General features: G+C 45.7%; 1 protein-coding gene across 1 annotated transcript in view; it reads right to left on the minus strand.

The window, feature by feature from the left end:
• HCN3 (hyperpolarization activated cyclic nucleotide gated potassium channel 3) overlaps nucleotides 1-14,897 on the minus strand; it is a 58,194-nt gene that overhangs the window by 20,747 nt on the left and 22,550 nt on the right. The window contains exons 2-3 of the mRNA XM_075330454.1: nucleotides 13,342-13,771; nucleotides 13,021-13,182 (exon numbers count right to left, since the gene is read on the minus strand). Coding sequence (XP_075186569.1) covers nucleotides 13,021-13,182; nucleotides 13,342-13,771 — 592 coding nt within the window. The remainder of the gene's footprint in view (nucleotides 1-13,020; nucleotides 13,183-13,341; nucleotides 13,772-14,897) is intronic.

Below are 14,897 nucleotides of genomic sequence, written 5' to 3' on the forward strand. Positions count from 1 at the left end.
GGGGGGACTGGACATGCTCCTCTGTTGTGCTGGGTGGACTGGACATGCTCCTCTGTTGTGCTGGGTGGACTGGACATGCTCCTCTGTTGTGCTGGGTGGACTGGACATGCTCCTCTGTTGTGCTGGGTGGACTGGACATGCTCCTCTGTTGTGCTGGGTGGACTGGGCATGCTCCTCTGTTGTGTTGGGCACATGGGGCATGCTCTTCTGTTGTATTGGGTGGACATGGCATGCTCTTCTGTTGTGTTGGGTGGACTTGGCATACTCCTTTGTTGTGTTGGTTGGACTGGGCATGCTCCTCTGTTGTGTTGGGTGGACTGGGCATGCTCCTCTGTTGTGTTGGGTGGACTGGGCATGCTCCTCTGTTGTGTTGGGTGGACTGGACATGCTTCTCTGTTGTGCTGGGTGGACTGGACATGCTTCTCTGTTGTGCTGGGTGGACTGGACATGCTTCTCTGTTGTGCTGGGTGGACTGGACATGCTTCTCTGTTGTGCTGGGTGGACTGGACATGCTTCTCTGTTGTGCTGGGTGGACTGGACATGCTTCTCTGTTGTGTTGGGTGGACTTGGCGTGCTTCTCTGTTGTGTTGGGTGGCCTGGACATGCTCTTCTGTTGTGTTGGGTGGACTGGGCATGCTCTTCTGTTGTGCTGGGTGGACTGGGAATGCTCTTCTGTTGTGTTGGATGGACTGGGCATACTCCTCTGTTGTGTTGGGTGGACTGGACATGCTCCTCTGTTGTGCTAGTCGGACTCGACATGCTCCTCTGTTGTGCTGGGCGGACTGGACATGCTCCTCTGTTGTGTTGGGTGGACTGGGCATGCTCGTCTGTTGTGTTGGGTGGACTGTGCTTGCTCCTCTTGTGTTGGGTGGACTGGGCATGCTCTTCTGTTGTGTTGGGTGGACTGGGCATGCTCCTCTTGTGTTGGGCACATGGGGCATGCTCTTCTGTTGTGTTGGGTGGACTTGGCATGCTCTTCTTTTGTGTTGGGTGGACTGGGCATGCTCTTCTGTTGTGTTGGGTGGACTGGGCATGCTCTTCTGTTGTGTTGGGTGGACTGGTCATGCTCTTCTGTTGTGTTGGATGGACTGGGCATAATCCTGTGTTGTGTTGGGTGGACTGGACATGCTCCTCTGTTGTGTTGGGTGGACTGTGCTTGCTCCTCTTGTGTTGGGTGGACTGGGCATGCTCTTCTGTTGTGTTGGGTGGACTGGGCATGCTCCTCTTGTGTTGGGCACATGGGGCATGCTCTTCTGTTGTGTTGGGTGGACTTGGCATGCTCTTCTTTTGTGTTGGGTGGACTGGGCATGCTCTTCTGTTGTGTTGGGTGGACTGGGCATGCTCTTCTGTTGTTTTGGGTGGACTGGTCATGCTCTTCTGTTGTGTTGGATGGACTGGGCATAATCCTCTGTTGTGTTGGGTGGACTGGGCATGCTCCTCTGTTGTGTTGGGTGGACTGTGCTTGCTCCTCTTGTGTTGGGTGGACTGGGCATGCTCTTCTGTTGTGTTGGGTGGACTGGGCATGCTCCTCTTGTGTTGGGCACATGGGGCATGCTCTTCTTTTGTGTTGGGTGGACTGGGCATGCTCTTCTGTTGTGTTGGGTGGACTGGGCATGCTCTTCTGTTGTGTTGGGTGGACTGGGCATGCTCTTCTGTTGTGTTGGATGGACTGGGCATAATCCTCTGTTGTGTTGGGTGGACTGGACATGCTCCTCTGTTGTGCTGGTCGGACTGGACATGCTCCTCTGTTGTGCTGGGCGGACTGGACATGCTCCTCTGTTGTGTTGGGTGGACTGGGCATGCTCCTCTGTTGTGTTGGGTGGACTGTGCTTGCTCCTCTTGTGTTGGGTGGACTGGGCATGCTCTTCTGTTGTGTTGGGTGGACTGGGCATGCTCCTCTTGTGTTGGGCACATGGGGCATGCTCTTCTGTTGTGTTGGGTGGACTTGGCATGCTCTTCTTTTGTGTTGGGTGGACTGGGCATGCTCTTCTGTTGTGTTGGGTGGACTGGGCATGCTCCTCTGTTGTGTTGGGTGGACTGTGCTTGCTCCTCTTGTGTTGGGTGGACTGGGCATGCTCTTCTGTTGTGTTGGGTGGACTGGGCATGCTCCTCTTGTGTTGGGCACATGGGGCATGCTCTTCTGTTGTGTTGGGTGGACTTGGCATGCTCTTCTTTTGTGTTGGGTGGACTGGGCATGCTCTTCTGTTGTGTTGGGTGGACTGGGCATGCTCTTCTGTTGTGTTGGGTGGACTGGTCATGCTCTTCTGTTGTGTTGGGTGGACTGGGCATGCTCCTCTGTTTTGTTGGGTGGACTGGGCATGCTCCTCTGTTTTGCTGGGTGGACTGGACATGCTCCTCTGTTGTGTTGAGTGGACTGGGCATGTTCCTCTGTTGTGCTGGGCGCACGGGGCATGCTCATCTGTTGTGCTGAGTGTACGGGGCATGCCCCTCTGTCATGATGGGTGCACAGGACATGCAGTATGTAACACTTGTGTAAGACCGCAGTGCATGTTAGTATCTAATGGCTCCCTCTGTACAATGCATGCAGCCATACTGTACTCCTGGTCATGATATTGTCTCTTACCCTAAGGCATGCAGTTGGCATGCTTGGGCAAACAAACCACTTGCAGTTAGAGAAGAGATCTCCATACGTACATGACATGTAATGAGACAAACTTCAGGGCAGCTGAAAAACGCATACATTAATGTTCTGCAGGTAATTGGTGTATACAGTACATGGATCTCGTGTGTAGGTCATATGTTCTGTATCAGGGGATGCGTTACCTCACCTGTGCCCCTACAGACCAAGGCTGAAACCAGCATGGATGAACGGGTAGAGGTGATACAAGTAGGGGCATCAGAAACAGCAGAAGAACTGCTTGGAGTAACAGAAGAGAAATGGATATAGAAGATATGAGAGTTGTGCGGGGGCCACGTGGGGCCTCTTGTGTCAGTGATGCTCATAGTGAGAACGAGACTGTGCAGCATTACCAGATGGACGTGCTACCTGCGCAGCTCAGGATCTGCTCGTCACTGCTGAGCCCCAGCTGTGCTGTAATAATGAGGCCGATAATTCCCTCTCTGGAGAGGACACTCAGCCGCTGACAACGCAGAGATCACCTCCTCTGTGTCACAAATTCCAAAATATGTCTCACACATCAACATCAGATCACGGAGGTCCCCGCACCATCGCAATATTCTGAACTACTCACCCCAGCAAGAATATAATCACGTGAGAAAAAAGGGCCCAATCATTACAGCCTGTCCATGAATCTATGGCTGGTGTCAACCCTGGCTCTCTCCGAGGGTTCACAAAGGTAAAAAGCTGGTCCTGGGCACATCACGATAGAGGGGATTGTACTGAGTGTGGGGGGTTCCGGTATATACAGCTGGTGAAATAAGTGTTTAACACGTCACCAATTTTCTAAGTAAATCTTTTTCTAAAATTGCTATTGACATGAATTTCTGACCAGATGTCGGTAACAACCCATCCAATCAACACAGGCAAAGAAATCAAACCATAAATATCCATGAATTATGTGTAATAATGAGAAATGACCGAGGGAATAGTATTGAACACATTACTGAAATATACAGTGGGTACGGAAAGTATTCAGACTCTTTTAAATGTTTCACTCTTTGTTTCACTGCAGCCATTTGGTAAATTCAAAAAAGTTCATTTTTCTTCTCATTAATGTACACTCTGCACCCCATCCCCCATCTTGACAGAAAAAAACAGAAATGTAGAAATTTTTGCACATTTTTTAAACAAAGGAAACTAAAATATCGCATGGTCATAAGTTATCAGCCCCTTTGGTCAGACACTCATATGTATGTCCCATGCTGTCCATTTCCTTGTGATCCTCCTTGAGATGGTTCTACTCCTTCATTGGAGTCCAGCTGTGTGTAATTACACTGATAGGACTTGATTTGGAAAGGCGCACACATGTCTATATAAGAGCTCACAGCTCACACTGCATGTCACACCAAATGAGAATCATGAGGTCAAAAGGAACTGCCCAAGGAGCTCAGAGACAGAATTGTGGCAAGGCACAGATCTGGCCAAGGTCACAAAAAAATTGTGCAGTACTCAAGGTTCCTAAGAGCACAGTGGCCTCTATAATCCTTAATGGAAGAAGTTTGGGACCACCAGAACTCTTCCCAGACCTGGCCATCTATCCAAACTGAGCAATCATGAAAGAAGAGCCTTGGTGAGAGAGGTAAAGAAGAACCCCAAGATCACTGTGGCTGAGCTCCAGAGATGCAGTAGGGAGATGGGAAAAAGTTCCACAAAGTCAACTATCACTGCAGCCTCCACCAGTCGGGCCTTTATGGCAGAGTGGCCCGACGGAAGTGTCAGTCCAAGAGATATGAAAGCCCACATAGAGTCTGCAAAAAAACACATGAAGGACTCCCAGACTATGAGAAATAAGATTCTCTGGTCTGATGAGACGCAGATAGAACTTTTTGGTGATAATTCTAAGCGGTATGTGTGGAGAAAACCAGGCACTGCTCACCTGCCAAATACAATCCCCACAGTGAAATATGGTGGTGGCAGCATCATACTATGGGGGCAGGGACAGGACGACTGGTTGCAATTGAAGGAAAGATAAATGCGGCCAAGTGCAGAGATATCCTGGAAGAAAACCTCTTCAAGAGAGCTCTGGACCTCAGACTTGGCCAAAGGTTCACCTTCCAACAAGACAATAAACCTAAGCACACAGCTAAAATAACAAAGGAGTGGCTTCAGAACAACTCTGACTATTCCTGACCGGCCCAGCCAGAGTCCTGACCTAAACCCAATTGTGCATCTCTGGAGAGACCTGAAAATGGCGTCCACCATCCAACCTGACGGAACTGGAGAGGATCTGCAAGGAAGAAGGGCAGAGAATAACCAAATCCAGGTGTAAAAAAACTTGTTGCATCATTCCCAAGAAGACTCATGGCTGTACTAGCTCAAAAGCGTGCTTCTACTCAATACTGAGCAAAGTGTCTGAATACTTATGACCATGTGATATTTCAGTTTTTCAAAAATTTGCAACAATTTCTACATTTCTAGTTTTTTTTTCTTTCAAGGTGGAGTGCAGAGTGTACATTAATGAGAAAAAAATGAACTTTTTTGAATTTACCAAATAGGTACAATGAAATTTTAAAGGGGTCTGAATACTTTCCGTACCCACTATATTTAATACTTGGTGCATTTTCCTTTGTTGGTGATGAAGCCTCCAGACACCTCCTGTATGGAGATACTAGTCGCCTGCATTGCTCAGGTGGGATTTTGGCCCAGAAGCCCCCAGACACCACCTGCATGGAGACACTAGTCGCCTGCTTTACTCAGGTGGGATTTTGGCCCAGAAGCCTCCAGACACCTCCTGTATAGAGACACTAGTCTCCTGCCTTGCGCTCAGGTGGGATTTTGGCCCAGAAGCCTCCAGACACCGCTTGTATGGAAACACTAGGCACCTACTTTGCTCAGGTGGATTTTGGCCCATTCTTCCACTCAGGCTCCTTCTATGATCTCGAAGCTTTAGTTCCTTCCATACATTTTCTATTGGATTCAGCTTCGAGCATCGGCTTGGCTATTTTAGTAAATTTATTTTCTCTCCTTGGCTGTGTGTTTGGGATCAATGTCTTGCTGAAATGTCCGCCCTCGTTTCATCTTCATCATCATGGTAGTTGGCAGCAGTTTTTTTTTTAATCAGAAATCTCTCAATACTTTTGTCCATTAGTCCTTATTTTAATTTGCTGTTCTACAGGCAAATTGGTTCAGAGACAAAAACAATTGAACTCAACTAACTTTGTGGTGCTGAAAATGAATATGATGCTTACATTTTCTGATTATTGGCTGTAATTTTGAAGATCTAGAGGAGGTTGTAATTACTTATCACATCTTTCATACAGGTTTAGAGAAAACTTGCATCTCCATTATTTCATCATTATTATTGCATTGTTAGTATCTAGTCTATTATATCATTTATTTAGTCTATTGAGCCTTCAGTATTTTTTCATCCTAGGTAACAAATCAGAAACACCAACTCAGCTCCGATGTCATTCTTTTTACAGTTGCATCGCCTACTTTTATAAATCCTCTCTGTGTAAGGTATACAGTTTGGGATTTCTTACCTTAGTTTCTTAGTATATTGACTTGTTATGTTTCATCAGATATGCCTTGTTCTTGTATTAACAAAATAATTTCAGCTACCTATTGAGAGTAGTCACTTTTGCGTCACAACAGCGGAACCTTACTGCCATGATAAGGAAAGCCTCCAACCTGTATTTTGGCTGCAGAATAGGACATCAGGACAGGAATTGGACTCCAAACATCTGATCCAATAGACGGGCATCACATCTTACCCAGTGGTGGCATGTGAAGAGGCAATCCATGCCTTTTGCAGTTCTAATAATTTGGAGTGATGAACCGATCACAATACCAATTATGATTTCTCCATGGAGCCTCCATTAGGGAAGATGTTTCAAGAAAGAAGAAGTGAACTTTTACAGAATCCAAACCTTCCATCTGCAATATGCCCAGTACCACAAACAGAAGATCTGCCGCTTCCAAAGCAGCAGAAACATTTTAAGTTGAGGTAAGTGAGGAAGAAAAGGGTGCTTGGCATCAAGAAGCATCTTCCTTTCATGACACAAACTTTCTGTCAGCAATCTTAAGTAGACCACATCTTATACCACAAAGTGACCTGAACCATCCTGATAGAGACTTTGATCTGCCCAGGAGTAAGCAAGGCTGAACTCTTAGGTTCCTGGCTACAGCAATGGCATCTACTCGCGGCGATGTTCAGATTTCTTTGTTCCGCCGCATGATAAAGATCTCGTCCAATACTACTTCATAGAGGGTAATCTTGTGGCATGCAACAACATCAACAGTTTAATGGAAGCTCTAAAGATGTCATAATCCAGATTAATGGAGGTTCTTCATAGCTTTGTAGAAAACAAGCCTAAAAGCCGTCTTGCTGCACAATGGGAATGTGCGACCTTCAATTTTAGCTGGTTATGCAATCCACATGAAACAAACCTATGAAAACATTAAGCAACTATTGAGGGGTCTGAACTATGAGCAACATTTGAGGCCTCTCAGGGGTGACTTAAGGTGGTTGTCCTCTTACTTGGTCTCCAGGGTGGGTACACAAAGTCCTGCTGCTTTTTGTGTGAGTGGGATAGTTGTGTGAGAGAATATCACTACCATAAGGCTATGTGCGCACTAGGCGTTTTTGCCGCGTTTTTAGCGGCGTTTTTTACCGCGTTTTTTGTGCTGAAAACGCAGTGACATTGCTTCCCCAGCAATGTCAATGGGTTTTCAGAAGTGCTGTCCTCACACAGCGTTTTTTTTTAGCTGCGTTTTTGTGGTGACCACAAAAACGCAGCATGTCAATTATTTCTGCGTTTTCCACTGCGTTTTTCACTCATTGAATTCAATGAGATGTTAAAAACGCAATGAATAACGCATATAGCCGCGTTTCTATGACTAAAAACGCAGCTATAAACGCAATGGGTGGGTACTACAGTGACGTGTACAGGAAGAGGATTCCTTCTGTTGGTAAACACAGAAGCAGGAATCCTCCCGGTACCGTCACCGCTGCCTCCACCTCCCGTCCTGTGCATGTCAGCTCCGTGCGGCGCCATGTCTGGGCGGGAGGTGGAGGCAGCGGCGAAAACCAAAGTGAACAGTAGAAAAAAAAAAATGTCATATACTCACCTGTCCGCAGGGTCCCGGTGCCATGTCCGCTCCCATCTCCTCCCGGTCCCGCCGCTCTGGCTGTGTGCAGTCTCCCCGGGGCAGGACCTTGCTTGCAGGACCTGGCGCTGATCACCTGATGCAGTCACCTGACGCATCAGCTGATCGCGGTGTCGCCGGCTTTTTCGCGCCCGGCCGGCTATCAGCTGATCCTGCCGTCAGGGGACTTCATCAGCTGATCACCGGCAGCTGCTGCAGCGATCGGACGGGATCAGACTCCTGTCCAATCGATCGCTCCAGGAGCTGCCGGTAATCAGCACAGCACATAAGTGAGTATTTTTTTTTTTTTTTTTTTTCTACTGATGCATCAGCTGATTGTATAATCGGCTTTTATACAATCAGCTGATGTGTGATGGGATTCAGGCACTTGATCCTGACACATCATCTGATCGCTTTGCCTTCCAGCAAACCGATCAGATGATATTGGATCCGGATTGGACGGCGCGGGACCCTTGACCCAGGATTACTGCGGAGGGGGGTTTATTTCAATAAAGATGGAGTCACTAATTGTGTTGTGTTTTATTTCTAATAAAAATATTTTTCTGTGTGTTGTGTTTTTTTATCATTACTAGAAATTCATGGTGGCCATGTCTAATATTGGCGTGACACCATGAATTTCGGGCTTAGGGCTAGCTGATAATATACAGCTAGCCCTAACTCCATTATTACCTAGCTAGCCACCCGTCACCAGGGCAGCTAGAAGAGTTGGATACAGCGCCAGAAGATGGCGCTTCTATGAAAGCGCCATTTTCTGGGGTGGCTGCGGACTGCAATTCGCAGTGGGGGTGCCCAGAAAGCATGGGCACCCTGCACTGTGGATTCCAATCCCCAGCTGCCTAGTTGTACCCGGCTGGACTCAAAAATTAGGCGAAGCCCACGTCAATTTTTTTTTTTAATTATTTCATGAAATAATTAAAAAAAAAGGGCTTCTCTATATTTTTGGTTCCCAGCCGGGTACAAATAGGCAGCTGGGGGTTGGGGGCAGCCCGTACCTGCCTGCTGTACCCGGCTAGCATACAAAAATATGGCGAAGCCCATGTCATTTTTTTTTTCTTTTTGGGCAAAAAACTGCATACAGTCCTGGATGGAGGATGCTGAGCCTTGTAGTTCTGCAGCTGCTGTCTGCTCTCCTGCATACACTAGTGAATGGAGGATGCTGAGACTTGTAGTTCTGCAGCTGCTGTCTGCTCTCCTGCATACACTAGTGAATGGAGGATGCTGAGACTTGTAGTTCTGCAGCTGCTGTCTGCTCTCCTGCATACACTAGTGAATGGAGGATGCTGAGACTTGTAGTTCTGCAGCTGCTGTCTGCTCTCCTCCATACACTAGTGAATGGAGGATGCTGAGACTTGTAGTTCTGCAGCTGCTGTCTGCTCTCCTGCATACACTAGTTCTGCAGCTGTCTGCTCTCCTGCATACAATGAACATTTTGAAGAAGGAAATGACATCAGACCTTTTTTTTTTTTTTTTTTTTCATCAACAATCTTTAATGGCATTGTGCACTGATTAAAAACGCAGTGAGCAAAAACGCAGCAAAAAACGCACCAAATCGCGGCAAAAACGCATGCGTTTTTGCCGCGTTTTTTAGCCGCGGGTGCGTTTTTTAGACAAAAACGCACATAAAAACGCAGCGTGAAAAAAACGCCTAGTGCGCACATAGCCTTAGAGACCGGCCTCTCTGACATTCATTTCACCAGGCAGTACAAATATCCGGCATTCAGCACTTGTTACCACCATTTCATATCAGGTTGGGCCTAATGAAGAACTTTGTAAGGACAATGGATAAAAATGCAAAAGCATTAAGTATCTCATAGATAAATTCCCAAGGTTGAGTGAAGGAAAGATAAAGGAAGGAGTCTTTATTGGACCTCCGACTCGTCAGCTTCTTCAAGATGAGCAATTTCTCCGTTTGTTGCAGTGCAAAGAAAAGGCTGCATAGGTAGCATTCACATTAGTGATAACTATCTTTTTGGGGAAACTCAAGAGCAGATAACTATGAAGAGTTGGTGGAAAATCTCCTCAAAACATATTAGGATCTTGGCTGTAACATGTCCCTAAAGGAAAGGTGTCGTCCAAAAAAAAAAAAATATATGTTTCAATAACTAAAAAAATGTAAAGTAATACTGTTTTAATGTTTTGTTTAAATATTGTTTGTTTTTAATGGAGAAAAATATAAAAAAAAAAATGTAAATGTTTGATATTTTCCACTCTTAAACACTAGGGGGAGCAGCTGCTGAAATCCTACAGAAATCCTACTGTAAAACTAGCTCACATTACAGCTGCAGTAAAAGTGGGCAGAGTCTGCTCTCCTGTGTGTGAAGTCACCTCCCCCTCCCAATCTGGGTGTTTCCAAAAGGATAAAAAAGAATGAAGTTTAGGGACACAGTGCGGAGCCATTTTGCTGGTGACCACAAATGTCTAAAGTGTCACCAAGGACAGCTGGAGTATCACATAGGATAGGATTAGATACCCAGCTCAGGAGACCGTATCATGCAGGATAGAATTAGATACACAACTCAGCAGACTATCACACAGGATAGGATTAGATACAGTAACTCAGCAGACAGTATCACATATTTTTTGTATTTGCATCTAGACTTTCTTCCACCAAACTGGAGCGGTGAGTGACGGGTGCGGTGAGAGATTTCACCAAGATATTGCAGCTATAGAGAAAAGATATCAAGGAAAATGGAATCCAGCAATGCAGATTACTGTTGGACAATGTAGAAGTAAAAGGAAAACTCTGTCAATCTGTCGTACAAACAAGAGTGAACTAAAACTATTCATTGTCAGATTTGGATTCAGGAGGTTGAAATCATTAAGGAATGGCAGATTTAATAACGGAATTTAACAACTTTTGAAAATATGTAGAACAGTTATATGAAGTTTGCCAGTGCCATCTGCAGAAAAACAGCCCCACACCGTGATGTTCTCACCTTCACACGTCACTGTTTTGGAGTTTTTGGGGCGATTTGCCTTTTGGCCTCCAAAGAGTTAAATTTTGGTCTCAAATGACCTGTTATATTCTCCCTGTATTTCACAGACTTGTCTAAATGTTGTTAAGCAAACTTTCAATGTCTTTCCACAGGTGTCCTTTGCTCTTGGACAACTTTTCTGATAATTCTTTTCACTCTTCTATCTGAAATCTTGTGGGGAGCACCTGGTCATGGTTGGTTTATGGTGAAACGAGGTTCTTTCCACTTTGGGGCTATGGCCCCAGCAGTGCTCATTGGAACCTTCAGTAGTTCAGAAATTCTTCTGTAATGAATGCCATCAGTATGTTTGCAACAATAAGGTTGTGAAGGTCTTCAGACAGCTCATTGGTTGTACACATCATGAGATGTTTCTTGTGTGGCACCTTGGTAATGAGACTCCTTTTTATCTGCCATTAGGTGAACCAACTGATATTATTTTTCACTAAGTGGCACAATTGCTTTCTCATTATATACATCACCAAATTTATGGATATCTATGGTTTGATTTCCTTTTCTGTGTGGATTAGATGACTTGTTACCAACATCTGGTGAGAAATTGATATCAATAGCACTTTAGAAATATATTTTCTTTGAAAATTGGTGACGTGTTCAATACTTATTTCACCCTCTATAGCTGGGTAAAGGGGATGGTACACTGGATGGAAGTGAGATGTCCAGAGACTTCTCAAGATAAAGTAGAAAGTACAGGGAGACTTATCTAGATAGAGAGGATCATACATGGTGGGAAGAGGATGTCCTGGGACTTAGATAGAGGGGATCATACAGGAAATAGGAGGAGGATGTCCCATGACTTATCTAGAGAGAAGGGATCATACAGGGAATGTGAGGAAGATGTCCTGAGACTTCTCTAGATAGAGGGCATCATGCATGTAGTGAGAGGGGGATGTCCTGGGACTTATCTAGAAAGAGGGGAGGGAAGAGGATATCCTGGGACTTATCTAGATAGAGGGCATCATACAGGGAGTGGGAGGGGGATGTCCCAGGACTTATCTAGCGAGAGGAGATCATACAGGGAATGGGAGGGCAATGTCACGGGACATAAGAGGAGATCCTACAGGGAATGGGAGGATGATGTCCTGGGACTTATTTAGATAGAGGGGACATACATGTTGGGAAGAGGATTTCCTGGGACTTAGATAGTGGGGATCATACAGGAAATGGGAGAGGGATGGCCCATAACTTATCTAGAGAGAGGGGATCATACAGGGAATGGGAGGAGAATGTCTTGGAACTTATCTAGAGAGAAGGGATCATACAAGGAATGGGAGGAGGATGTCCTGGGACATCTATAGATAGAGGAGATCATACAGGGAATGGGAGGAAGATGACCTGAGACTTATCTAGATAGAGGGCATCATGCAGGTAATGGAAGGGGGATGTCCTGGGATTTATCTAGAGAGAGGGGAGGGAAGAGGATATCCTGGGACATATCTAGAGAGAGGGGATCATATAGGGAATGGGATGGGGATGTCCCAGGACTTATCTAGATAGAGAGGATCATACAGGGAATACAAGGAGGATGTCCCATGACTTATCTAGAGAGAGGATCATACAGGGAATGGGAGGAGGATATCCTGGGACATCTATAGATAGAGGAGATCATACAGGGAATGGGAGGGGGATGTCCCGGGACTTATCTAGATAGAGGGCATCATATAGGGAGTGGGAGGGGGATATCCCATGACTTATATAGATAGGGAGGACCATACAGGGAATGGGAGAAGGATGTCCTGGGACATATCTAGATTGAGGTGATCATACAGGGAATGGGAGGGGAAGTCCCGGGACTTATCTAGATAGAGGGGATCAACAGAGAATGGGAGGAAGATGTAATGGGACTTATCTAGAGAGAGGGGATCATACAGGGAATGGGAGGAGGATGTCCTGGGATTTATCTAGAAAGAGGGGATCATACAGGAAATGGGAGGAGGATGTCCTGGGACTGATCTACAAAGAGGGGATCATACAGAGAATGGTGTTCTTTCCGTGTTTTGTTTGGGCTTTCTAGGTATTCGTCACCAGCTGGAGATTGGGCAGAGACTGTTGAGAACATTGTGTGTAGAATCAGCTCTGCGCGTGCTGAGCCAGGAATGGTGAGAGGTGGGCAGTCGCCCAAGTAAACGCTTACGAGTGTTTAGCAGTGAAGAGTGAGAGGAGTCCAAATTGTTGTTTATGACTGACTCTCTTGAGTTTTCCGCTCTCTTTGGGGTAGGATATTAACCATTAATATGACGTGTGTGATTTGTATTTAGGATGAACAGATGGATCACTCACCACCATCTTGTTAATGCTGACCCAGCAATCTTCCGGAAATTCCTGCAGCATGGGAACCAGGAACTGTAGGCAGCCGTCCCAGTGACATAGCAGCAGCATCATCCCAATAAGATTAAAGATCCTCACCACCGCACTAGCCAGGTCATAAGTCATGTGGAAAATCTAACCAAGAATAGAAAAAAATCCAATTCAGGGAACAGTGATGAAAATTAGGCTCTAATCAAGTCACCAAAGTCAGACACGACCGCCCCATAAACTGCTAGTATGGAGGGCACAGTCCTACACCAACACATGCTTCATTTACATGGGGTAATTCCTCACCTCCTCCCATTGGTGGATATAACGGATGAGCCGGGAAAGTCGTAGGAGTCGCAGAAGGCTCAGAATTTTGGTAAATCTTACTATTCGGAGAGCTCGAGCCGTCTTGTAAACTTCAGTATCTACATTTGTCTCCAGGTCCACAATAAGAAAGATATAGTCCACAGGGATAGAAGAAATGAAGTCCACCAGAAACCAGCTCTTTAAATACTTCATCTTAATAGTGTGGGGGTCCAGAATAATCTCTGTGTTGTCCTCAACCACAATCCCTGTGCGGAAATTCAGGATCAAGTCAGCCAAGAAGAAAGTGTCTGAGAGGACATTGAACACAATCCACGGAGGGGTATTCTGATCTTTGAAAAATGTGATTCCCACTGGGAGAATTATCAAGTTTGCAACCATAAGGAGGAGCATGATTAGATCCCAGTAAAACCTGGAGGAAGGGGAAAAGGTGAAGAAAAGTGGAGGACAGCCAAGGAGTTTGGAGATGTGAATCAAGAGGCCACATAGAAGGTGGTATGAGGTGGAGCACAACATAGAGAAGAACCCAGATGTCAAGGTTGACAAAACACCACCACAAACGTAGGAGCCAGAAAAAGAGAAGACAATGTTGGGATCAGTGCAGATTTATGGCACAAGTATTGAACAGATATTGGAGACATAGAGAAGACAGAGAAGATTACAGAAGACATGGGGAAGAAGAATACAAGACATGTTAGTACATGAGTTGAGAAAGTACCTAAAGCCACCAAACACATTAAAGTCCACCAAACCTATTGATTTCAGAGTGTCCAAACAATCAATATGTATGTGAGCCTCTCAACAGATTATGTTGGAGGATATACGCTTTGAGTAGTAGCTAGCAGAGACTTGTTAGTGGCTTTTTCCTTCCCCCTATTAAAAATACATGACTGTGCATATGAACTAAGTGCTGTCTAATGTGTATTGGCACCTTTACCCACCACTGGTGAGGAGCCACCACAGGAGAAAAAGACTCTGTGCTGATGTTTCACCAATGGGCTTCTGTTATGGAGCTGTATGTCCTTCCGTCTGTAGTGAAATAGGTCTGTCTATTGTATTACATGCTGTAAATATAAGTTCAAAATGTGACATGCTGGCAGCACTCATGTTTAATGATTGGGAGAACATACAGTGCCCACCTAGGATACTAATCTGCTGAGAAGCTGAGGTGTGGTGCTCCTGAATGTAGGGGAACATCATAACAGACAGACACTTGTTGCCCACATGGCTTTACAAAGCCATTCCCTTAATGTGGTCCACTTTATTGGGATGGTTGACCAGTTTGGGCAGATATGACTGCAGGTCTAGATATCAATACTTGAAAGAGTCCCATCCCAAACGAAGATGCTGTAAGACTTCATAGTGACCACAGATTCCGCTCTCTTCTGTCATACATTATATAAGTGCTGTCAGCAGTGACCTTACACACTGTTCTGCTCCTAATATGTAAACCTGCCTGTGCTGCTGACCTAGGGAAGCAGTGATGATGCTGCCACGGCGCTCAGGGTCAGTCAAGACAACAAGAAGCAATGGCGGCT

The sequence above is a fragment of the Anomaloglossus baeobatrachus genome, chromosome 12, assembly GCF_048569485.1.
Source record: "Anomaloglossus baeobatrachus isolate aAnoBae1 chromosome 12, aAnoBae1.hap1, whole genome shotgun sequence".
Taxonomy (NCBI): domain Eukaryota; kingdom Metazoa; phylum Chordata; class Amphibia; order Anura; family Aromobatidae; genus Anomaloglossus; species Anomaloglossus baeobatrachus.